The 20537-nt window shown below is 36.1% G+C and overlaps 1 protein-coding gene across 2 annotated transcripts in view; it reads left to right on the forward strand.

Moving 5' to 3' along the window:
- LOC148940277 (uncharacterized) overlaps positions 1 to 17137 on the forward strand; it is a 32110-nt gene extending 14973 nt beyond the window's left edge. For both annotated transcript variants that reach the window (XM_089105817.1, XM_089105818.1), the window contains exons 5-9: positions 873 to 1006; positions 6270 to 6375; positions 13145 to 13270; positions 14867 to 15001; positions 16902 to 17137. In XM_089105817.1, the coding sequence (XP_088961943.1) occupies positions 873 to 1006; positions 6270 to 6375; positions 13145 to 13270; positions 14867 to 15001; positions 16902 to 16991 (591 nt within the window). In that variant the 3' untranslated portion in view covers positions 16992 to 17137. The remainder of the gene's footprint in view (positions 1 to 872; positions 1007 to 6269; positions 6376 to 13144; positions 13271 to 14866; positions 15002 to 16901) is intronic.
- The last annotated feature ends 3400 nt before the right edge of the window (positions 17138 to 20537 follow it).

Below are 20537 nucleotides of genomic sequence, written 5' to 3' on the forward strand. Positions count from 1 at the left end.
AAGCTGAATCTTTACAGTCTTGAAAAAAATCCCCGCATCTTATAGCAGGACTTTCTGTAATTTTGAATTATTTATAATTTTGTAATTGTGTAATTTTGATTTCCCCCCCCCCTTGGCATTTTTTGGGGATATTTGCATAAAAAGCGAATAGAAACATATACGTAATTATAGGGAGAACGATAAAAACCTCAAGATTTGGGTGGGGGTTGGTAAAACCCATCCCCCTGCGTAAAATATCATAAAACAGAAATGCAGCTTTATCGTTGTTTGCTGTAATTAAATAAATATAATTTAAAAATAAATAAAAAACAATTAAATAATTATGTATAATTAGATTGGTATTTGCCTAGATAGAGAGAACCTGGAGAGAAGGAAACTTGTTAAGAAAACAATTCTTACTTCACAATATGCCGAATAAAAAGAATTAACACATTTTGCATGCAGCTCCGCTATACTTTACTCCCCCCCCCCTGATTTGCAAATATATAGCCTAAAATATATATTTCGTATCTATTCTCAGAATGCGTCTCAGTTGTTTCAATCCTGGCGAAACAAAACTTTGACGACACAAAAACTGGAAAAACGAGTTACGGATGTATAACGCATTAAAAATTTATAATTTCTGCTATATTTTTGTACATTAGGGGGGAAGGGTAAAGTATAGCCAGGCTGCATGCAAAATGTGTTAACTATGATTATTCTTCATATGATGAAGTAAGAATTGTTTTCGTAACATGTTTACTTCTCTCCAGGTTGCTATCTAGGCAAATATCATTAGATTTTTTATTTAATAAATAGTTTAAATAACAAATATAGGCTATGATACAAAAATACAATTATTTATAATAAATATATGATAATATAATTTTCAGGAGGCTGGTGCAACTTATACGGACGGTGAACTCCCTGTTTCTGAGAACAGGAGTGTGACTGAGGAGCTAGCAGGGGGTCAGGGTGAAGTTTGCCCCTGGTCTGGCTCCTATGATGCTGGTATTCAAGAAGCTGAGTAGGTTTATTTGTTAAAATCCTTGTTTATTTATTATTTTTTATTTAATGTATTTATTTTTCTTCTTTGTCAGTTAGCTGAAAAAACTCCAGAAACTCTTAATTTAGTCGTCATCACAAATTTTAGAAATGTTCCTAATTCCAGAAATTCTCAATTTAGCCGTCGTTTTTAAGAAGAATCACAAGTTCCAGGAATTTTTGTAAGTCCAGAAAATATTCCACTATTAAAGTTTAAACAAACTCTAAAAAAACGCATCAAAATTTATTTGTTACGTTTTTACGAGTCGGATAAAATTTCGGGGGAGGGGTGTGGTGTTCAAAACCCCTAACAGCAGGTTTTTTTTGTTGTTTTTTTTTACTATAGATTTAGTTTCTTTGAATTATTTTGGATTTTTAAATAATGTGCCCTCGCTATTCGTAATGCTGGTACACAAGCGAAAAAAAGAGGTAAAAAGAGTTTCATATTATATACCTTGAATTGAAGAAAGTTTCGATAAATTATATAGAAGAATTATGAATCACAAGACAAGTCTTTTATTACTTTTATGTTAAAATTATACCAATCAAAATCATACTTTGGTACTATTTTCGAAAAGCTTTATAGTCAATTTTGGCTATTTTGTTTTAATACAAAAACTTACAACTTGCCAAAATTTTGAAAGGTGTATTTGGAAGATATTTCAAGAATATTCCTGGAACTCATGTAAGTTTGATGATAAATGTTTAATTTTGAGGAAAAAATATTGTTTTCAGAATCAGTTGGGTTGGGGGAGGGGGGATGGTCGTTTGCTTCGCTGTCAACCCAAGACAGTCTCAAGCTTAGTTCTCACAGAGCGCCTCAAAAAATTGTCCGCGAAAAAAATTGTTCGCGACGCAAAGCGAAAATATCTTGACAATTTGCACTGAAGGCAGTTTTTTTTCGCTTCAAGAGATGAAAAGAAAAATGAGATTCCTTTGTGCTTCTGTTTGTGCCCTTACTTTGCTTGCTCTTGAAAGCAAACGAAAAAAGAAAAAACTGTGGGTGAGACCTATTTTTCAGCGGCGATCGGCCAATCGTGCATTAAATTTACTTATCAAAGAACTTAAGAAAGAAGACCCTGATTTTTATTTTGATTACTTCAGGATGTATCCTGATCAGTTTAAAATCATCCATAATCTCATCAAACCTCATATACAAAAAAAGAAAACAAACTGGAGACAGCCAATCTCAACAGAAAAACGTTTGGCAGTAACTTTGAGATACCTAGCTACTGGAGAAATCAAAAGGTCTCTTTCATTTCAAAACAGAATTGGCAGGTCTACATTGACTTCAATTATTTCAGATGTTTGCAAAGCAATATAATATGCCCTCCAGCCTTATTACTTACCTAGTCCTACTCTGGAACTTTTGAAGCAATCTTCCAAAGGTTTCTATGAGAAATGGAACTTTCCAAACTATATTGGTGCTTTGGACGGAAAACATGTAAAAATTCAGTGCCCACCAAACACAGGATCAGAATACTATTGCTATAAGAAACACTTCAGTTTGAATTTAATGGCTATGTGCGATCCTGACTTTAAGCTTATTGTGGTTGATGTAGGGTCTGAAGGAAGAAATAGTGATGGTGGTGTTTATGGACATTCTTTATTTGGAAGAGCTGTGCAGAAAGGATATTTTCCATTTTCCCCTGATTCAAACTAATATAATGAGAACTTTTCCTGGACAGCAATTGACAACCGAAAAAAAGATTTTTAATTACAGACTAAGCAGAGCCAGAAGAACCATTGAAAATGGTTAGAAAACAGATAAGGACATTATTAAGGCTACAATATATCTCCATAATTTCTTAATGTCATCGGCACCAGATTGTGGTCAGAATCGGTACTGCCCCCAAGCATTTGGAGATACAGAGGATAGAAAGGGAATAATTCAGCTAGGGGATTGGCGACATATTGTTGGTACAGAAAATATCAACCCCTTAAATAGACAAAGTTGCAACAGATCCTCACATGCTGCTGTTAAAATGCTATTTAAACAGTGCAAAAGGCTCTGTTCCCTTGCTGAATGATCATGTGACAAATACAGGAATAAGAAATTAGTTGTTTGTACTCAGTCTGATAAAATGTACTTTTTTATTAAAAATAAAAGTTATATTTCTCCAAATTCTGCTTTATACAAAAGCTCTAACATTTTATTTTCAGGAGAGCTTTTTTCTGTCATAGGCTCAACCTTGTCATAGGCTCATGGATGCTTTTTAAAAATAGCATATCACTATCCTCGGTGATGTCTGGTTCATTTGCAATTTGGAGCACATTATCCATTCTCTCCATAGTCTCACTTTCAGATGCAGCACTATTATTTTTTCTTTTTTTTTTCTTTTGGGAGTTTCACTTTCCCTTAGTTCATGCGCTCCTTCTTCCTGCTCAATGACAAATAGGTCATCATACGTGATTTCTTCTTCTATAACCTCTGATTCATGACTGAGTGCTCGGCTTGAGCACATGAGAGACTCATGCTCTGCCTGAGAAACACTTTCAAAATTGCTAGAAGTTTCTGCACTGGCTACATATGGTAAAATGAAGCTCATTATGTGAAACCAAGTCATAACATTTTCTTTCCACCTTTGGCTCCACTTTTTGAAAGCTTTTGAAGCTTGGCCTCCCTCATGAAAGTGTCCCTCAGACCCTTCCATTTTTGTTTGCAGTTTGAAACTGAATAAAAAAAAAACATGCATTAAAGTATTATTGACTTTATTGATTTGTTCTTTTTTTTGTAAGCTCTTAACAGCTTTATTAGAAAAAAAAATATTCCAAGAAATGGGCTAATTCAACCAATCAAGTTGAAATCATTTATTAATCAAACTTTGTATAGGCTGACATTGACATTGGAGCTAAATATAAACATTAGAGCTACAATCAAAGCCATGATTTGGAACAAAGCCCATGGCCTTATTTTTACATATTTGAATCCACTTTTGAAGCTTGGCTTCCCTTATAAAAGTTTCCCTAACTTCCTTCCATTTCTGTATGCAGTTTCAAACTTAAAAAAAAATAAAACAAGCATTAAAGTATTATTGATTTTACTTATTTTGATTTCTTGGTAAGCTCTTTAAAGAGCTTTATGACAAAAAAAAACATTAAAAGAATTAGGCTAATTCAACCAATCAATTTGATATTATTTATTAAGAAAAATTTGAATAAGGTAACTAAACTTAAACATTTTAATGAAAACAAGGGGAATTGATCTTTGGAAAGAGGGCTTTGGAGCTAGACTATTCATTTCAAAATTAAAGTTTGTAGAGCCTGACCTAAACAAGAGCTAAATATTATAATAAAGAGAACAAGGAGAGGGGCTGATTTACTTCAAAGCAGTAGGCTACTTAAACCAATCAAGTTGGTATTATTTATTAGGAAAACTTTGAATGAGGTAATTAAACATAAACGTTGTAATGAAAACAAGGGGGGAATTGATCTTTGGAAAGAGGGCTTTGGAGCTAGGCAATTTATTTCAAAATTAAAATTTGTAGAGCCTGACCCAAACATGAGCTAAATATTATAATAAAGACAACAAGGAGGGGGGCTGATCTACTTCAAAGCAGTTGGCTACTGAAATCAATCAAGTTGGTATTATTTATTTGGAAAACTTTGAATGAGGTAACTAAACATAAACATTCTAATGAAAACAAGGGGGGTCTTTGGAAAGAGGGCTTTAGAGCTAGGCTATTTATTTCAAAATTAAAGTTTGTAGAACCTGACAAAAACATGAGCTAAATTTTATAATAAAGACAACAAGGAGTGGGGTTGACCTACTTCAAAGCAGTAGGCTACTTAAACCAATTAAATTGGTATTATTGATTAGGAAAACTTTGAATAGCCTGACTAAACATAGGCTAAACATTATAATAATGGAATAAGTGGGGAGTGATCTTGGGGAACAGGGCTTGGGAGCTAGGCTATTCATTTCAATAGTAAAGGGGGCTTATCTTATCTACTTCAAAGCAGTAGGCTAATTCAACCAATCAAGCTGATATTACTTATCAGATAAACTTTGAATAACCTGACTGCATATTATAATAATGACAACAAGGGGGGAGTGATCTTGCCGAATAGGGCTTGGGAGCTAGGCTGTTCATTTCAAAGAATCAACAAATATAAATTTTTTTTCACCTGATTCATTCAGTGACTTTGCCACTTCCTTCCACGCATTTTCCTTCACTGACAGGTCCTTATATTCCTTGCTTTTTATGTCATACAAAACAGGAAATGATCTAACACTTGTTATTAACTTTTCAATACCCATATTAAAATTTCATAATAATTTCGCCGAGCTACACGATTTTTTTCAAATTTAAGTTGAAGCGCAGCGAAGCGATTTTTTTCGCTTTGGAAGGCCTTTTTGTGGCTCAGCGACGCAATTTTCGCTTTGCGAAGCAATATTCGCCGTCTGTGAGAATTAAGCTTAGTTCTGACAGAGCGCGAACAAAATTCGCTCTGCGATATTTCGCATCGCGCCGCTTTGCGGAATTCGCGATGTAGTTCTCACAGTCCGCGAATTTCATTACTATTGAGAAAATTCAGTTCAAAAGTAAAAGAAAAAATAGACTCATTAGTGCTGCTGCAGCTTGCTTGCTCGCCCAGTCAGTTTTGAACTTGAGAAAAAAGCCAAAAAAAGTGTGGGTGAGGCCTATTTACAGAATTTCTGGAGCGAATGACGATAGCGATGCGAATTTTTTCAACTTGAGCTTGAAGCGCTGCGAAGCGAAGATTTCGATGAACGAAGCGTATTTTTTCCGCGGGGCGACGCGAAATTTGCTAAGCGATACGAAATTCGCGCTCTGTCAGAACTAAGCTTTAGGCTTCACACCTTTAAAATGTCAAAGGTCAAAATTATAGCTTTCATTTTTATTTTCCCAACACAATAGTTTTAATTGTTACCCCCTCCCCCGGAAAAAACTCGTTTATTTAAATTTATGTAAATAAGCACTCAAGGGACGATGGAAAAATTTCATCAAGATATTACAAACATGTACTTTCTTTGGTTTTCTACCGCTACTTGCCCCTTAATAATTATTCGACCCTCCGCCTTTGAGGGGTCAGGTCACCGTGAAGTTCGTGTATTTCAGCAATAAGAGAGGAACTGCCGCCCCGCAACACCCATATTAGGGTCTTAGCCCATAAATATTCATAGGAATGATGGGAGATTACAGACTATTTCCACAGGATAATGCTTATTATTTGTATGTTTTAGTGTACATCTTTATGCTTTAATTATGTTCTGTTTTCAGAGACATTTGCCATCGTGTGTATGATTCTGAGCTAAGTGACGGAAGTAGTAACAGTCATTGGGCTACCGCTGCCACTGCAACTCAACCTCCACCAGCAATGCGAAGGGTATGTACTCAACTATAATTCAGTATAAATATATTATAATTAGTTTAATATAATTAATTACATTTTTAGGTCTATAATAACTTCACTACTTTAAAGCTTGAGTGAACCTTTGTATGCATTAAGTACTTAATCTTTTTTAACTTTAAACTGTCTATATTCTACATCTGAAAATTATTTTAATTATATGTTAATTATATTTTTTGGTCTGTAGTACCTTCACTACTTTAAAGCTTGAGTGAACCTTCCTATGTATTAAGTACTTATTCTTTTTTAAGTTAAAACTTTGTCGATTTACTATATCTGTAAATGAAATAGACCTTTTTTTTTATAGGGGATGGGGGGGGGGAGTGGGTTGAAAGCTTGGAATAATCTAGATGGTGAAACAAAAATTCTATTAATTTAGCTCTTAAAAAACAGATTAAGAGATATATTATGTCCAAATTTTGAGTTTTATCAAGTTTTTATCCACATTTCGAGTTTTAAATATGTTTCGTTTCTTTGATGCTTATTGGTTTGTCTTTTTAGTGTATTAGAATTAAGTTTTGCGTCTCGACTTTAGTAAGCAACTATTTCTCTGCTTCTTGGTGGATTATTTATAGTGTTGTATGTTTCTATTTAAAACGGATTAATAGTTTCGGAAATAATAAACCGGTGTTTTAGCAAATCAATATGATATGATCCTACATCGTTTGACACAAAACGATTTTAATGAAAATCTGAAAATTTTGATCTGAATTTTTTAGGTCTTTTTTTTTGTTTTTGGAAACATCCTTCTTCGTTCTACTTTGAGCAGTGGTCTAAGGACTTAGATTGGCTTGTCATCAGAGTTCTCTCTTCAATTTTTTTTGTGGCAGAAATATTTGATTTTTGGCTAAAATCAGTGAGCTGTTCTTGACGCAGCATTTTGACGCAGCAAAGAACGATAATCTGAGCAGGAAGTGCTGCACTAACATCTTAGATGTGAGATCTTAGCACTTCAAAGAACGGGCCGTCAAAAAACGGGCTTAACGTTTACTTTATTTCTAAATCTTTTTTTAAAGCAAGCTTCAGTGCTAATGACAAAATAAAGTAAAATTCACCGTAACTTTTGGGCATTGAAAGTAAACGTCATTTTCTAAGTAGACACTATTGGGAGGCTCTAGCGCTAGAAAAAGCGTTAGTGAAATTACTTTGATCATAAATTTTAGATAGTATGAGATTGCACTAAAATGTTAAGAATTCGGAATCAAGCCTTTGATTTTGATTCGTTTTCGATTTATGACTAAAAAACATTAATGTATCTGGGGTATATTTTATTTTTAAAAGGGGATCTTTACATTATTTTTGTTGGAAAAGCGTTTCCGATCATATATTTCTTTTTAGAAAAAAAAAATATCGACCCTCAGACAGTTTTTGGACATATTTACAGCATACTATTTCAAACCGTATTAATAGTTCCTCTTGGACCATTCGTGGTGCATAGGGTATCCATAGATGATTCATGGTATTAGTTAATTGATGGGCTCTCTTCCCCACCGGTCTTGCATCAGCTGGAATCGAACATCGGCTCCGTATTGTCTGGCAGAGACGAATCTAAAGCGCTACTACAGGCTACAATGCTATTTTCTGGTCATGTTAAAGACGTTTAATGGAAGCATGGGTTTTTCAAGAGTGCCTAACCTATTTGCCCATTCCACGCCACTTCATCTGGTGTGGTTGGTACCTCGGGTGCTGAGGGCTACCAGCCTTTGTACCTTTTCATAGGAAGGGGAAGCTTTCCCTTCCCATTTATTTACTTGAAACCTCCCCTTTGGTAAAGATGAATAAGGGGAACGTGAAATGCAATTTTATTGGTATTAGATTACCTTGAAAGTCTCGTTAAATCTTCTTTCGAAAACGTTGGCCTTTTTGCATATACGCAAGCCTTACAGGTAGAAAAGTTGACGTTTCTGTTTCGTTAGACCTCATCTACGTTTGGTTTTGCCTCCTCAGTTTATCTATCGTGCCCAATAATATATATCTAGACCTCATCTACGTTTGGCTTTGCCTCCTCAGTTTGTCTATCGTAACCAATAATATGTCTCTAGACCTCATCTACGTTTGGCTTTGCCTCCTCAGTTTGTCTATCGTATCCAATAATATGTCTCTAGACCTCATCTACGTTTGGCTTTGCCTCCTCAGTTTGTCTATCGTTCCCAATAATACGTCTCTAGATATATTTACTAAAGTTAGTTGATATATAAACCACTATAAAATGTAAATTAAAGAGGATTAAAGAAATAAATAATTTCTGTGACCACACTGGCTAAGCCTGACAAAACGAAAAAATGGTAAAGTAGCGAAAACGAGGATAATAACAGCCAGTGAAAAATAGAAGAGAACTATGCAAATATCCGGTTGGGACCTCCGCTCGACCGTTACTTGGAAAGGGTCTTCTTCTTTTAGTTCTAGTGTCTGTTTTAAGGTGTTTTTTATAGTGTCTTGTGGACTTTTATCTGTATTTTTATTATTTTATTCTGTACTGAAGACGGCCGAGTGGAGGTCTTGACCGAAGTATTTGCACAGTTTTCTTCTATATTTCACTGCCTCTTATAATCCTCGTTTTCTTTTCTTTAAATTTTTTTCGTTCTGATTAAAGAAATATTTAGAAATAAATGCAATCAACTAGTTGAAAACATGAGAAAGGACCATGAAATAGTTCAAACTTTGAAATGCTGGACTTAGAATGCGCAACGTATAGCAAGGCCAGTTTTGTCCTTATGTCTGGGATTTTGAAATTTATTCGCATTATCAGAATTCAGAGAGAAAACTGAGGCAAAAAAACTGAGCAGGAGGCAACAAGAACAAGAGGCTTCTAGAACGAGAGAACAAGAGGCAACAAAACCAAACTAGAGGCAACAAGAAGACAAGAATAAGAGGTACGATCATAATTTGCTATGTGGCAGGGAGGGCAACTGCTTCTTCCAGACCTTGATTTGACCCCCCCCCAACCCCCCCAACCCCCTAAGCTAAAATTTGGTTTCTTCAAATATCTTGCCAAAACTAAAAAAAAACTACATGATTCATGCATCCACAGGAATGGGTCTGTTTTCTTTAGTATATCTTTACCTTTATGGTATTATATGGTTAATTTTTTCAGTTTTCATTGTCATTTTCACTTGATTTGGGAAAATTGGCTCCAACTTTCCCCCCCCCCCCTCCAGAATTTTGACGAAATTACGCGCATTGGTAAAGAGGTAAGCGGTTTTTTCAACAAGAAAGTAAAAGGCAACACAACTGAGCAAGAAGCAACAAGAACATGAGGCAAGAGGTTTTTGACCAAGAGGCAACAACACTTAAAGAATCATCCATTTTTGGACACGTCAAATTTGAATGGGAGATTTAAAAATTGCACTTCCTCTTAAAAATATGCATGGATGCTCTTATACTTTGTAATCCGACTCATTAGAATCGATTTGACCCCATGTCATCGAAAGGAACGATTTATTCGCAGATAGGGTACTCAAATTGAGCAAGAGTAGCATCTCCTATTGTTAAGACTCGGAGAAAAAGATTGGATTTTTCTTTTTTTTTTCTTTTCCACGCATGTTTGTAAAACGATTTCAAAACGTTTGTAAAACACTCTTGTTCACTTTGGCCTTCGACACACGGCCCTCTTTTGAGGTGTTTTTCAAAACTGAACTGAACAAGAACTGAACTGAACAAGAGGCAACAAAACTTAGAGAATCAGAAAACCCGGTCCGGGAGCAAGTTGTTAGGAGAATGTTGTCTGCACAATCTATATGTGAGACATCACAATTTCCTGAGAAACAAATACTCCGAAAATTATTCCGAATATTAGATACACACAGTTTAAAAATAAAAGGAGAGAAGCCCCTCCTCTTATTTCCCGCCCTCCCTTGCACGTTTTGGGGATTTGAATAAGGGCCATCGCTTGCAGGTGAATGATAGAAAAATGGCTGGCATTGGAACAGAAGAATAACTTTAGAGAAGAAGAATAATATTGAGCTTGAGTGTGCAAAGCTTAGTCAGTAGTTCTGGACTAATCAAATGTACATATGTACAGGTCATCGCCTCTTTCACCAAATCAGGCCATAACTCTAGAAAAATGAAGAGCATGTGTAGGCCATCGCTTCTGTCATCAGATCAAGCCATTGCCAAAGGGTAGGGTTCTGGAACAATCGAGAGCCTGTACAGACCATCACCTCTCACCAAATCAGGCGATAGCTCTTTGAAAATCGAGAATGCACATGTGCAGGCCATCACCTCTCACCAAATCAGGTAATCACTACAGGCCATAGCTCTGGAAAAATAAAGAGCATGTGCAGGCCGTTGCCTGTTTGACCAAATCAAGCCATCACCAACGTGTATAGCTCTGGAAAAATCAAGAGCATCTACCTTTACCAGATCGGGCCATAGATCTTGAAAAATCAAGAGTGGATATGTAAAGGCCATCACCTCTTCTCGAAGCTTAAACTAAATAAAGTAAAAAAAAAACTTTATGGGCATGGTGCCAATCGAAACCTCCTGAATTTCAAACTTTCTTCCAATTCAGAAAAGTTCAACTTCAACTTCAGAAAAGTGCAGTTTGACGCCCAAATATTAGGATTCATAGGCTTATATAACTCATATGCTTAAACAACCAATACCCAGGCGGGGGGTATGAAGTTCTTCAAATGGACCTTAAGCCTCTGAAAAGTGCAGTCTGACGCCCAAATATTAGGATACAAAGGCTTATATAATTCATTGGCTTAAACAGCCAATACCCAGGTGGGGGAGGGGGGGGGGTACGAAGCTCTTCAAATGGACCTTAAGCCTCAGAAAAGTGCTGTTTGACGCCCGAATATTAGGATTCACAGGCGTAAATAACTCATAGGCTTAAACAGCCAATACCCAGGTGTGGGGGCTACGAAGTTCGTCAAATGGGCCTTAAGCCTCAGAAAGGTGCAGTTTGACGCACAAATATTAGGATTCAAAGGCTTATATAGCTCATAGGCTTAAACAGCCAATATCCAGGTGTGAGGGGTATGAAGTTCTTCAAATGGGCCTTAAGTCTCAGAAAAATGCAGTTTGACGCCCAAATATTAGGATTCACAGGCGTAAATAACTCATAGGCTTAAAGGGCCAATACCCAGGTGTGGGGGGTACGAAGTTCTTCGAATGGACCTTAACCCTCAGAAAAGAGCAGTTTGATGCCCAAATATTAGGATTCACAGGCTTAAACAGTCAATAACTAGGTAGGGGTGGGGGGAGATTGCAAAGTTCTTCAAGACCTTAAGCCTCAGAAAAGTGCAGTTTGACGCCCGAACATTAGTATTCACAGGCTTATATAACTCATAGGCTTAAACAGTCAATACCCAGGTGGGGGGGGGGGGGTACGATGTTCTTCAAATGGGCTTTAAGCCTCAGAAAAGTGCAGTTTGACGCCCAAATATTAGGATTCACAGGCGTAAATAACTCATAGGCTTAAACAGCCAATACCCAGGGGCGGGGGGCACGAAGTTCTTCAAATGGTCTTTAAGCCTCAGAAAAGTGCAGTTTGACGCCCAAATATTAGGATTCATAGGCTTATATAACTCATAGGCTTAAACAGCCAATACCCAGGTGTGGGGGGGGGGTACGAAGTTCTTCGAATGGACCTTAAGCCTCAGAAAAGAGCAGTTTGATGCCCAAATATTAGGATTCACAGGCTTAAACAGTCAATAACTAGGTAGGGGTGGGGGGGATATTGCAAAGTTCTTCAAGACCTTAAGACTCAGAAAAGTGCAGTTTGACGCCCAAACATTAGTATTCACAGGCTTATATAACTCATAGGCTTAAGCAGCCAATACCCAGGTGGGGGGGGGGGGGGTACGAAGTTCTTCAAATGGGCTTTAAGCCTCAGAAAAGTGCAGTTTGACGCCCAAATTTTAGGATTCACAGGCGTAAACAACTCATAGGCTTAAACAGCCAATACCCAGGTGTGGGGGGCACGAAGTTCTTCAAATGGGCTTTAAGCCTCAGAAAATTGCAGTTTGACGCCCAAATATTAGGATCATAGGCTTATATAGCTCATAGGCTTAAACATCCAATACCCAGGTCTGAGGGGTATGAAGTTCTTCAAATGGGCCTTAAGTCTCAGAAAAGTGCAGTTTGACGCCCAAATATTAGGATTCACAGGCGTAAATAACTCATAGGCTTAAACTGCCAATACCCAAGTGTGGGGGGGACGAAGTTCCTCGAATGGGCTCTAAGCCTCAGAAAAGTGCAGCTTGACGCACAAATATTAGGATTAATGGGCTTATATAGCTCATAGGCTTAAATAACCAATACCCAGGTGTGAGGGGTATGAAGTTCTTCAAATGGGCCTTAAGTCTCAGAAAAGTGCAGTTTGACGCCCAAATATTAGTATTCATAGGCTTATATAACTCATAGGCTTAAACAGCCAATACCCTAAGTGCCTGAGGAATTATTCGCAAACGTAAAATGCAAAATCCAATCATGGCGTGCTTTAGTGTTTTCATTTAAAAATCTGACTCGAGTTCTCGATTTTCGAATCATCATCTAAGAATAGCAAAGAAAGCTTTTCTTCCCTCTTTTCCTTTTTTAAACATGCCAAAGTCTAGAAAGTTTCAAAATTATTTTCACATCAATTTAAAGTAATCGAATTGTTTTTTTTATATATATATACCAAATCTAGCTTGACCTAAATCCAATTTTTCTTCCTTTTTTTGAGGTCTTATTCGTTGACTGGACTGGACTCTCTTTTTGTATTTTGTCTGATTAACCAAGTTAAGACTCTTCCTTTTAGACCCCTCCATGGATGGAATCTGTTGAGTCAACACCAGACTTAGTCTATCGTTATCAAGTCCCAGAAGGGCCTTCCTTGGAAGAGATCCTTGAAAGAGACAGGGCTGCTCTTCAACAAATGCATCAGGTAAATTAGCACTTTTTGTTTATTATTGAAACAATTGCGTAGCTTCCACCCCGCGGATTTCCCCTTTCCCCCACAAGTAAGATTCCAAAGTGTCGTTTTAAAAACTAATTTACTAGTAAGGGAATTTTTGTTTCAGAAGGAAGGGACTTCTTCGTCAGAGGTCCTTGAAAGAGATAGGGCTGATCTTTAGCAAATGCTCGAGATAAATTCGCTCCCTTTGCTTGCAATTGAGATATTCCTATTGCTTCTACTCTGCGGATTTTCTTATCTCCCTTCCAGTCCTCTAAGACTTCCTTCCAGTCCTCCTTCGAGTCCTTCCAGTCCTCTAAGACTTCCTTCCAGTCCTCCAGTCCAATTCTCCCTTCCAGTCCTCTAAAAAATTTGTGATCGAGGAGTTAAATGGACAGATGTAATAGCTCCGCTCCAAAACTAATTTCCTTTCATAAATATTTCTAAAAGGAAGAATTTTCTTTAACTTTTTGGCGACATTTTTTTGCGGGAGGGGGGAGGAGGTAGGAAATGACTTAATTCAGTTTTTATAAGGAATTAAAAAGATGAAGGGAACTGCCGTGGAAAAAGTGGGGTAACATAGTAGTAGCAATGCTACTTGGCAGTTTTCATGGCCTAGGGAAATATGTTGGGAGATTTTGAAATTTGTAGGCAGATTTGGTAGCTTTCGGAATTCTGTCGTATTCTGCAACTGGCAGCTTTGGAACTTTTTCCTTACCTCGAAGGGAGGTAATTTTCCAGGGGTCCTTTGATAGAAACATTGGGTTAACATTATATTAAGTGATAGAAATTTTATAGGAAATGAAGAAGCTTGAGGAGGGGGGTATGGCAGATGGGGACCTCTTACTTTAATTTATCTATTCAATTTGGATTCAAGGTTTTGATTGTTTTGATTCAATTTGGATTCAGTTTTGATTGTAAATTTTACGTTATTAGGATTTTCTGTGCTACTCATAGCGCAGAAAAGATTTTAGTATTAATAAATATCATATCGTATGTATATAATCAAATCTAATGAACAGATTTAATGTAGGAAAAATTTATATAAATGACGAATTCGTAAGAGCTTCCCAATATTAAAAAAAACATACATAAAAAAATAAAAATTATGAAACAGTAAAAGTAGATACGTCTATGTTAAAAAAAAACATAAACAGTCTGTTCTCGTCAAAGACGGGTTAGACCAAGGCCGTATCCAGGGGGAAGGCGGAGATTACCGGGCTTGAACCGACCACTCCTGAAGTTTTTTTCAACGCATAAAATAGTAGCAAAAATGTATTTAAGCTAATTGTTGATGCGTTTTGAAAACTTTTGTTTCGCCCCATCACCCCCAGTGAAAATAACCCCCACCTCCGAACTAAATCCTGGATACGCCCTTGGTTAGAAGTTACAGAAAAGGAGAAAAGTTAGCGAACGATTGATCCGTTGTAAAAGTTGACAAAAAATGACCACATTTTAAAGGGCCATCCTCTTTAGACAATGGACTGTGAATTTGTTGAGTAGAGTCTTTCTATTATCCCCTCCTCTGTTTATGTATATTATTTTTTAAGTCTTCATTCTTTAATTGTTTATTTACTTGTGTATAAGCCAACAATTGTGAATGACCAGTTGGTTGCTCTTTACCGAGAATTCGAAGCGGAAGACAGTAGAATTCGACTCCATCTTGCAGAAGGTGAAAACACAACTTCGTCGTCCATGTCGGGAGAAGAAACAATTACATCGGTGAGTTTTGCTTCGTAAACACAGTATTTACGCTTGGCTTTAAATTCAAATTATCTTAACAGTTGGGATATAACTCCCCAATTGCATCTTGTAGTATGCATTCTTTGCTGTTTTTTTTCCTTTTTTTGTGCTTATATTTTGGATATATTTCCTTCAAAAACATGGAAGTAATACTTCCAATAATTTATAATATTAATTCTAATATACTTCAAATAATTAAAAATAGTTAGCATAGAGAGTGTTCTGTACTATTAAACCGAAAATTATTCTAATAAAGTTTAAAAGGACAATTGTAATTTACTTTCTTTTTGTTATTTCTTTAGTTGCAAAATATTAAAATGTACTCGGTTTAGTAAATAAATCATGTGGAGGTAAGAGAAACGCTGTACGCATACGATTGAATCGAGGTGAAGCCACGAGCGGATGTTTGATTCCAATGTCATATTATTTCAATGTTGGTTTACAATAAACTTATTAATGTTTCATAATAACGAAAAAACTTTTTTTTTATTCTTTTATGTGTTTGAAGACGGACAATATCTTCAAAGAACCAAGGACATCAAAATCCCCCCCTCCTCATCTTTCCTTATTCTTCATTCATCTTTCCAAAACATTCCTTCTTCTCAGCATAGAGCTGAGAACCTGCTCACCTCTATCTATACATAAAGAGCACGATTTTCTGAGATTATTCATTTGGTTGTTTGAAATTATAAGTTTGAAAAAATTGTCGCATTCTTGTCAGTGTTAACATGTTGAGCCGTGTAATTCAAATAAGCGAAACTTATTAGTATAATTTGACAACGCTTTTTGTATGCAAAGTTCAAAAAGGAATAATTTGTCGATCCCAAAGAAAATTATATCTTCAAAGGAATGCTAAACCTTCTCAAGCTGTTCGGTAACATATGTTTTTAGCTTATTTTTGCCGATTTTTCACCCACGTTTTTTTTTTTTTTTTTTGAATTAACTTAACCAATTCAAATAATCAGAATTCATGGTCACTGTCCTTGGTATTTGAAGAATATAATGCAATGTGTTTTGTCAAAATTGCTCTTTGAAAAGGTATTTAGTATTCATTGTCGCACAATATTTCATCACTTTTGGGATATTAATATCCTACTTATTTCTAAAGATTTGAAAAAAGAATCTTTCAATACGGAGACTAATTTTCACCAAAAAGGTACTATTTCCACCATGTGATGAGAAATTCGACTGCTGAATCTGTATTTGAATGCTATCTATACTTTATATAATTAGTAAGTATCCCTAACCACCTGCCAATCACTAATGTAGAATGTAATATATTACCTTAAATAGTCATATAATCCAATTATATGTACTTTATAATTGATCAGTGTCCGAGACACCATGCCAATAACTAATCTATCAGATAATATACTATAATATTACTAATTCGTATATTAGTAATAATTAGTATATTAATAATATACTAATTCGATTATATAACTGTATAATCCAATTGCATGCTCTTTGTAAATCGTAAGTGTCCGTAGCTCCCTGCCAATCATTATTCTTTTGCTCTGAAATTAATCACGTGACGATAGACAACAGAAGCCTGAAGTTTGAAGCCAAGCGATGATTTACCATCCTATGATCAGTAGTTTGAACTAAATGGTAAGTTTCAACTTTGTTAAGTGTATCGTGTTTTGTCTCATGACTTGGAATCCAGTTGAAACTTCCAAGAAGTTTTTTTTGTGGGGGGAGGGGTAAGAGACTTCGAAGTTTGCGTAGGGAGGAATGTGGCGAAATATTTTTTCTCTTCTCCTAACAAAGAGTCGGGGTTTGTATTTACTTATGCTAATCGTCAGACAATCTCTTTTGCTAGATTTATAATAATATACCTAATAAATATATTAACGGCATATTTTTTTTTATTTTGCAGCACAAAAGAAAGGCTAGACGAAAAGATGACTTTCGGCGTTCGATGATTTACGAAGAAAACGCAAGTTTCCCCGCCCCTGACAGTGTGTAATCAGCAATTCGTTGCTTACAAGGAGTACGTATGTACTCCAAGCTAACAAGGTTTTTGTCCGTTTTTCATGTTAATCCTTTTAAATATATTTATATGTTGCGTGGCTTAAAAGGTATTTTGATGTATTCAAGGTAATAAATTGTATTTGAAAAATTGCGTTATATTTTGGGTTTTAGTCAGGAAATCGTTCAAATAAGTCCCCTTGAGATGTGTCAATTTTTTTCATCATGCTTTTTATTCTTTTTAAGCGAATCGCTAGACAATATTATTTCTCTAAAATTAACATTAATTATTAAAACTTAAGTTTACGATCAGTGGCGTCAATTCACGAAATTTTAGGGGGGGGGGAATACAGTTTTCAAAACAATAGACCGTTAGTGACTATTTCCGATCAAAATGAGCTACCCAATATTCTTATCAGTTTACGACTATTAATCCGTCTCAATTTTAGTTTTTTAGGTGAACACCAACTTTATGCTCATAGAATAAAAAATATTATGTTTGTGAATAGGGACGCACGCACGGGGGGGGTGTTGATGGCTCTAGACCCATGATTTTCCACGTAGGGCACATGCCCCACGTTGGATCATGGACAGTACGTACAACCATCGGCTCGTTATAAAATAGACCCTTGAATTTGAAAAAAAATCTTGAATGATTTCATACATTGTATAAAAGATGTTGTATCCAGACAATATTATTCATTTGAATAAAATGTGCTTAGAGGATGGCCTGAAAAAAGGTACCAAGTTAGTGGCCTTTTAAGCTTGCTTCGGGTGAATTACACTTAAAATTTGAATAACAAAATTTAAAGATCACGAAGAGGGGCATCAGGATTTTAGAAATGCCCAAGTGGAGCCCACCAAAATCAGTTGGGAACCAATTGTCTAGGCTCTTAGAGACTATACATGTTTTTATTTTCCTTTGAAGAAGTAGATTGCTACTTCTTGCTTTGAACTTTTTGAAGAATGTAGATTGCTGTGATACGTACCAAGAGCAGACGACTCTGGAGCACTGGTTTCAATGGGGGGCATGCGACCCACTTGATTTACTTTCCCCAATTTATATTTCTAAATACCTTTATTGGGAGTTATATTTATTGAAAAATGCCTTTTTAGGTATTTTTATTGAAAAGTTTGAAGAAACAACAAATTTGCCTTCTCCCCTTAATTTTTGTGAAATGACGCCACTGCTCTGAACGACGACGCTGACTTCTGGTTACCTCTACACTGGAGAAGCTGCCGAAGAAGAGCTTTAAGTCAGGTCAAAGTTGACTTTAGACACGCTCATAAACTTCTTTAAAAAACTTCTGATCAGTTGTAAACTTCAACTGATCAGAACAGCCGGAGGCTTATTTGGATCGGAAATTGTCACTAACGGTCGTTGGTGTCACTACAACGGTCGGAAGTTGTCACTAACGGTCAAAATAGGTATACAACATGAGCTTTTATAGAACTAGAGAAGTACTCATTGCTGCAAGTCATAAAACTTGCTTTTTACATTTTACTTTTAAAAATCTTTATCAGTAATAAAAAAAAAAATATTTTCTAATAAGTAATTATAGTCTAATGACTATAGCTACTTAGTAGACAATGGAAATAAAACAGATTAACAAACCATAAAACCTTAAGTAACACAACCAGTGTTTATTGGAACCTGTCTTTTTTTTTACTTTAAGTTATAGTATGTATTGTGAGCCCCATATACGTGTTACCCATATACTGTGGTATTGTGAGCCATATATACTGTGTTACCACAGAGTGCATTGAACTCGAATCCTTCAGAGTACGAGGCAGAGTCCTTTCTGCACCCTAATGTGGCAACTGATAATATAAATATACCATCTAGTTTTTTGTTTCTAAGACGTGGTAATAATATGTGAAACATTTGCCCATACAATTTTGGAGCGATTAAGCTTTTCGTCTCCTCCATTATTTTAAAGAATAAATTATATAAAAAATTTTTGTCAAGATAAGTATGTTGTATCGTCATCTTTTTAAAGACGAAACCAATTGGATCAATACGTCGTGTGACCCAGTGGCTTTAAAAACATAATACTTTATATTATAAATTGGCTAAAACGTTTAACTAAGACAGTGGACGTAGCAACACTGACGAAAATATGGTACTGCCCTAAAAACTTTATAATTTTGAAAAAAAAAGAAAAATTGCGGTTTTCAGGTATCATTACACGTACGAACAGTCTAGGGCAGTGGTTCTCAACCGATTTCGAACCATGCCCCACAAAGACACTTCTAAAATCCTGATGCGCCTTCGTGGCAGTGGCGGATCCAGGGGCCCCCCCCCCCTATCGTAGTCTAAAGTAATGTAATTTACTTAAATAACTCAAGTTTGTGTTAATTAAACTTGCTCCTAACGCAAGTTTATCGGATCAACCTATTTTGCCCCCCCCCCCCCGTAAAAAAAATCCTGGATCCGCCCCTGCTTCGTGGCAATGAAAATCAGATGCATTCATTTGAAGGAAGCTTAAAAGGTCATTAACTTGGTATCTATTTTTGGGTCGTCCTCTAGGATTTTATTATATTAATGAAAATATTGTCTGAACACAACACTTAATAGGTTCCATTGCAACAGAACCCTCGTGTAACTAAACACCTTGCTACTAAACCCTCTTGCATCCGACCTCAAGTGCAAATGAACCTCTTGTAACCAGGGGCGGATCCGGGATTCTTTTGGGAGGGGGAAATAGGTTGATCCGATACAAAAATTAGGGGAGGGGGCAAAATAGGTTAATCCGATAAACTTGCGTTAGGAGAAAGTTTAATTAACGCAAACCTGAGTTAATTAAGTAAAATTACACTACGTTAGACTACGATAGGGGGGGGGGGTGCCCCCTCCCTGGATCCGCCACAGCTTGTGACTGAGCCCTGATGCAAATGAACCCTTGTGCAACTGAACCCTTGTCAAGAATCAAACAAATACAACTTAAAAAAAAAACAATAGGGAAATTTTTTTTTTCCAAGACAGTGCAATTTAAATCGGTGAATATTTCGGCCCTATGTCCAAGGGCCGTCTTCAGCACAACATTAAAGAAAAAATATATATAAAAACAAACTTACATTAAAATACGAGGTTTAAACTAAAAACACTTTTAAAAAACCTTTAAAACAGCCCTAGTATCCTTACTTCAACGAAAAAAAAAAAAATGTTTTTAAGTTGTGTTTGTTTGATATGGAAAGGCAGTGTGGTCTTCGTCAATATTTCCTAGTCAAGAACATCAGAGGAAGCTGTTTAATACTATTTAAAATCCTAATATTCACATTTACGTGCTTTTTTTAAGTTCCCCATAACAACACCATTATAAATTACCTTATGGCACCGATATCCAATTTTAGTGTCATTTCTGGGGTGTAAAGTCTTGAAACAATAAAAGTTCTACCACTGAAATCTCCAAGATCAAAAAATCCTCATACTGCAGTTTAAAATCTCCCTTTTGAATACTCTCCTACCCAGTCACCTTTGCAAGTAAAAAGCAAAAAATAAATTTTGAAAAAAAAAAAAAAACAAGTGAAAAAAATTCATCCG

Source organism: Artemia sp. Qi Xiang Cuo, chromosome 20 (genome assembly GCF_049724085.1).
Source record: "Artemia sp. Qi Xiang Cuo chromosome 20, ASM4972408v1, whole genome shotgun sequence".
In the NCBI taxonomy this organism is placed as follows: domain Eukaryota; kingdom Metazoa; phylum Arthropoda; class Branchiopoda; order Anostraca; family Artemiidae; genus Artemia; species Artemia sp. Qi Xiang Cuo.